The 4,038-nt window shown below is 46.6% G+C and overlaps 1 protein-coding gene across 1 annotated transcript; it reads left to right on the top strand.

Moving 5' to 3' along the window:
• The first annotated feature begins 424 nt into the window (after positions 1 to 424).
• LOC147727959 (uncharacterized) lies at positions 425 to 3,278 on the top strand. Its single transcript, XM_086963208.1, has 2 exons — positions 425 to 560; positions 2,345 to 3,278. The coding sequence occupies exons 1-2, from the start codon at positions 425 to 427 to the stop codon at positions 2,743 to 2,745; spliced, it is 537 nt and encodes a 178-aa protein (XP_086819334.1). The 3' UTR covers positions 2,746 to 3,278.
• The last annotated feature ends 760 nt before the right edge of the window (positions 3,279 to 4,038 follow it).

The following is a 4,038-nucleotide window of genomic DNA, read 5'->3' as shown; positions in this document are numbered from 1 at the left end:
GTCACTCTAGTCTGGAGGACCAAAAAACACAGATTGTATTTAAATTTAAAAGCTTTATTAAAAGTAAACACATTTATTAAAATGAAGTCATAATAAAACTAAACGTTTAACTGATAATGGAAAAGTGGTTAGTGCTGACGATTAATTGAAGACATTTCTTGTGGTCGAGCCGAGCTCTCACCTGGTTTCAACTTGATCTTGTTGTTAGAAGTCCATCTTCTGTCTGTGTGGAGAAAAATGGTGCGTGTTAAAAAATCAGCCTTCATCAGTTGTGCCAAAAAGTGCAGCAAGACAACCTTCCCTGGAAAAAGGGACATTTTTTTTAACTTTAACGTAGACAGTCACAAATTACATTGTTTTCACATGTCTTCATTCCTAGACCAAATACTAGTGACTAGTGAGTGCTTTATTCTAAGATTCTTAAATGTACTTTGTAGGTGGAACATCTGGTGGCGGGGCCAGTGTGGTGGTGGTGCTCGACACGGAGGCGGAGGGCAATTCATCAGGGGAGGAGGCGGCGGCGGCGGCTGTGAGAGTTGAGACGGTGGTGGCGGCCAGAGGTAAGCTCTTATATATTCCTTACTTATTGAGATTGAAGACTAGCTGGGAAGGCAAGAATATGAGATGCATGGCTGGGTGAATGATGAAGCAATGATGGGTGGAAGGACAACAGCCTGGGTGGGTGACACAGAAACTGTATGTGTCCATATACCTGGATCATGCTACTATCTGACTCTTAGATAGCATATGTGTATCTAGAGCAGGGTACTCATAGTACGGCCCGCGGGCCGGTGGTGGCCCGGCAAGCCTTCCTTGGCGGTGCGCAGACCTTGCAGACAATCACTGCTCCCCCGGCCCCCACAGAGCAGAGGCTTTTTTGTATTTCACCTGTTAGCGCCCCTGCATCTCCACTCTGACAATCACTGCTCCCCCGGCCCCCACAGAGCAGAGTGGAGATGCAAGGCCACAAAGAGGTGAAATAGAACAAAGCCTCTGCTCTGTGGGGCCGGGCAAGCAGTGATTGTCAGGGTGGAGAAGCAGGGGCGCTAAAACAAACAAAGCCTCAATAATATGTTAATGGTCTTTTAAAGACCTGTTAAGTACTTTGGTGTTGTTGTCTGTGTGTGCGCGTTGAGGAAGCGGTCTCAACCCGGGCTGAAGGCTGACACAGACACACACACAGTGAGATGACAGAGGGAGAGGGAGGGCAGGAGGGAGAGAGAGATGGAGGGAGGGCAGGAGGGACAGCAGGAGGGAGAGAGATGTATGTAAATGCTGGGTCTGGTGGCTCAGTGGATGAGGGCATCTGCTGCAGGGACCTGTGTGCAACCTCATGGTCACAAGTTATCGTTTTGCTTTAGCCCCGCCCCCTCTGACTCCGCCCCCACCAGTGCGGCCCTCGGCCCCAAACTACACTGTAAATGTAGCCCCTGAGAGAAAGTTTGTGAGTACCCATGATCTAGAGAGAGTAGATGGTCAGTGGATGAACTAAGTGTAACTTTGAAGAGCATGTAACACTGCACCCGCACGTCCGTTCCAGTGTAGGAAAGGCAAGGAAAAGAACTTTTAATTTTGTCCAAATACTACCATAAATAGTAGCAGTAGTTTGTATTGCAAGCACTGCATAGATCCGGTTATTATGGTGGCCACTCCCTACCTCTCTTAATAAGTTTAGTAGTACTCAGTCATTCATGTGTGGATGTATCACTGCCTGTCACTCAATAAAAAGCAAAGCACCTAAAGCCATCCCATATATAAGCAAAAACATCCCATGTGAAGTGATAGATAATCAGATTATTTATCTTCTTCAATTTTCCATTTCTAGTACTCATTTCCACTGTAGGGTGAAAGTTAAATTAATTAAGCAGTAGCCCTTGAGTTGTAACAGAGTATTCTCAGTGCCACCCGTAATAGAAAAGTAAGAGATTCACCACCTGCATGTACTGGACGGGTACAGTAACGCAACGGCAACGCAAGTCTAGGTCACTCCTCATGGCGTGCGTCTCTTTTTCTCGGGTGCAAGTTTACCGCGCTGGCATTATGCCGGCTTGCAGAAAATAACGTACCAATTTTCCAAAACAAGAGACAAGAAGAAGAATAAGACTGGTGTACTTTCATAGTCGACTCCAATGGAAGTCCACAGTGCTCATAGAATTTGTTCCTTAAACTCCCACTAATGTTAGAGCAAGGATGAAGAAGTGTGAGGTTAGATAGATACTGGCCTCAATAGTTATGTAATGCGCTTGCAAGTTGCTAGTTGTACTGCAGCACACATTTCTGCTGAATGATTGAGTTAATCTTAAAGAGCATTGGTTACAGACTATGTCTTTCTTTCTTCATATAGGTTCTCCTTCCAAACGAACAAGGAGGAAGGAGCTGGCTAGAGCGGCCCGGCAACGGAGAATCGAGGCCACTGTTGCGGAATATCGGCGGCTGGTGGCCCTGGAGGACGAGGAAAGTGTGCGGTCGACAACAACGACAACGTCGTCTGCATCGGCCTCCGTGGCCCCACCGGCTGCCACCCAGCACAGTGGTCCACCGAGACTGAGCCGGGCTGCCAAAGGCAAACGCCACCGCCGAGCAGCAAGGCCAACAGCTGCTTCTCACAGGCCTTGCACCTGCAAGGCAGTGAAGGCACGCCTGCGCCGCACTACCCTGATGGTGTCCCGCCTTCAGCAGGAGCTCGCCTTGCTCCGCGAGGAGCATGATGCCCTGGCCCAAAAAGTTAACAGCATCCACCCATAGTGTCCCTTGCCCCTTTTTTAGAGACTTTTGGGGGGTGGGAATTGGGAGTTGGGTTTTTGGGGACTTTTGAAGGACAATCGTTGGGGTTAGGGAGGGTCTTGCGGGAGATTATTTTGTTAGGGATATAAATATACTTTTTCAAACTTTATCTGAGCATACCTGTTTTTTACTGCTTGCCTGGTGGGTGGGGGTTTAACGTTGACTGTTTTCCTGAAAGTTTAGTTCCATTTTCTTCCTTTAAGTGTAAATGCCCAAATGTTTTCAACACTAAGTGCCTCTCACAGACTAAGTGAAGTGAATCCAAGAGTCCTAGGACTTTAGTAGTACTACCTTCAGTCTCTCGTCTCTCGTACTAATACTCCATTATACCCCCAAACCACCAAACGCTTATCTTACCTGTAATTTGTGTTTGAAAGTAGGGCTAGGCCCAGGGCTGGCTCCACGGGAAACACCGAATAACGTTGGCAATCTTGGTCGGATAAAATTTCCTCATAGCGGTGGTACTAGTGGTGTGACACAGTGGCAGTTGCATGCCTATGAAAAAAAAGAAAATGAAATCTGGTTTGTCCTCCTGAGCAATTCAACGGTACAACTGAGAATATAGCAGGTGACAGAAGTACAGTAGAGCAGTGCCACATTGTAGCCTAACAAATGGTAAAGTATAACTACTAATTCGGTTGAAGTTCTTTCACATTAGCAATGGTTCTTTGTCAAGCAGAGTAAGAATATATCATCGACAACTGTGGAAAGAAAGAATGCGACAGTACAGGGCCTGTGTGGAATTATTGATAACTATATTCAACATAAGGTCTCTGTAGCCAGATACCCGAGAGCCTTGCTGGTCACTATAAATCCATTCACAACAACACTCAATGGGGTTGGTCTGGAAGGTGTCACGTTTACTCCCCGTGATCCAGTCGATGCAAATATGGTTCCACCTCCAAATGTCACCAACACCCAGAAGTGTAAACACAGGGTGTTCGAGGCATTAGGCGAGGGAGAAAAATAACAAACTAAAATAAAAAATGTGGGATGGGTAAAGGTAGGGTCAGCAGGGAAAGGATACCTGTAAGAGAAGACAAGACAGGCATCAGTGAAGTGATGTCCTAACATACAAGGGTACTCTCATATAGTCTCACTAAATAGTCTGCAAGTCTCCCGCCTACTCATGGGAAATGTAGTTTCATAGTACGGTAGGCGCTTAGGGGCTGCGTAACCTGACAGAAGGTATAGTAGATAGAAAAGGAGAAATTGCTTTTTTTCTAGGTGTCCCCTCACTCACCAGGGTTGCCC

Source organism: Lissotriton vulgaris, chromosome 3_1 (assembly GCF_964263255.1).
Source record: "Lissotriton vulgaris chromosome 3_1, aLisVul1.2, whole genome shotgun sequence".
In the NCBI taxonomy this organism is placed as follows: domain Eukaryota; kingdom Metazoa; phylum Chordata; class Amphibia; order Caudata; family Salamandridae; genus Lissotriton; species Lissotriton vulgaris.
Note: the sequence above shows the minus strand (reverse complement) of the source record. Positions and strands in the feature narration are given on the sequence as shown.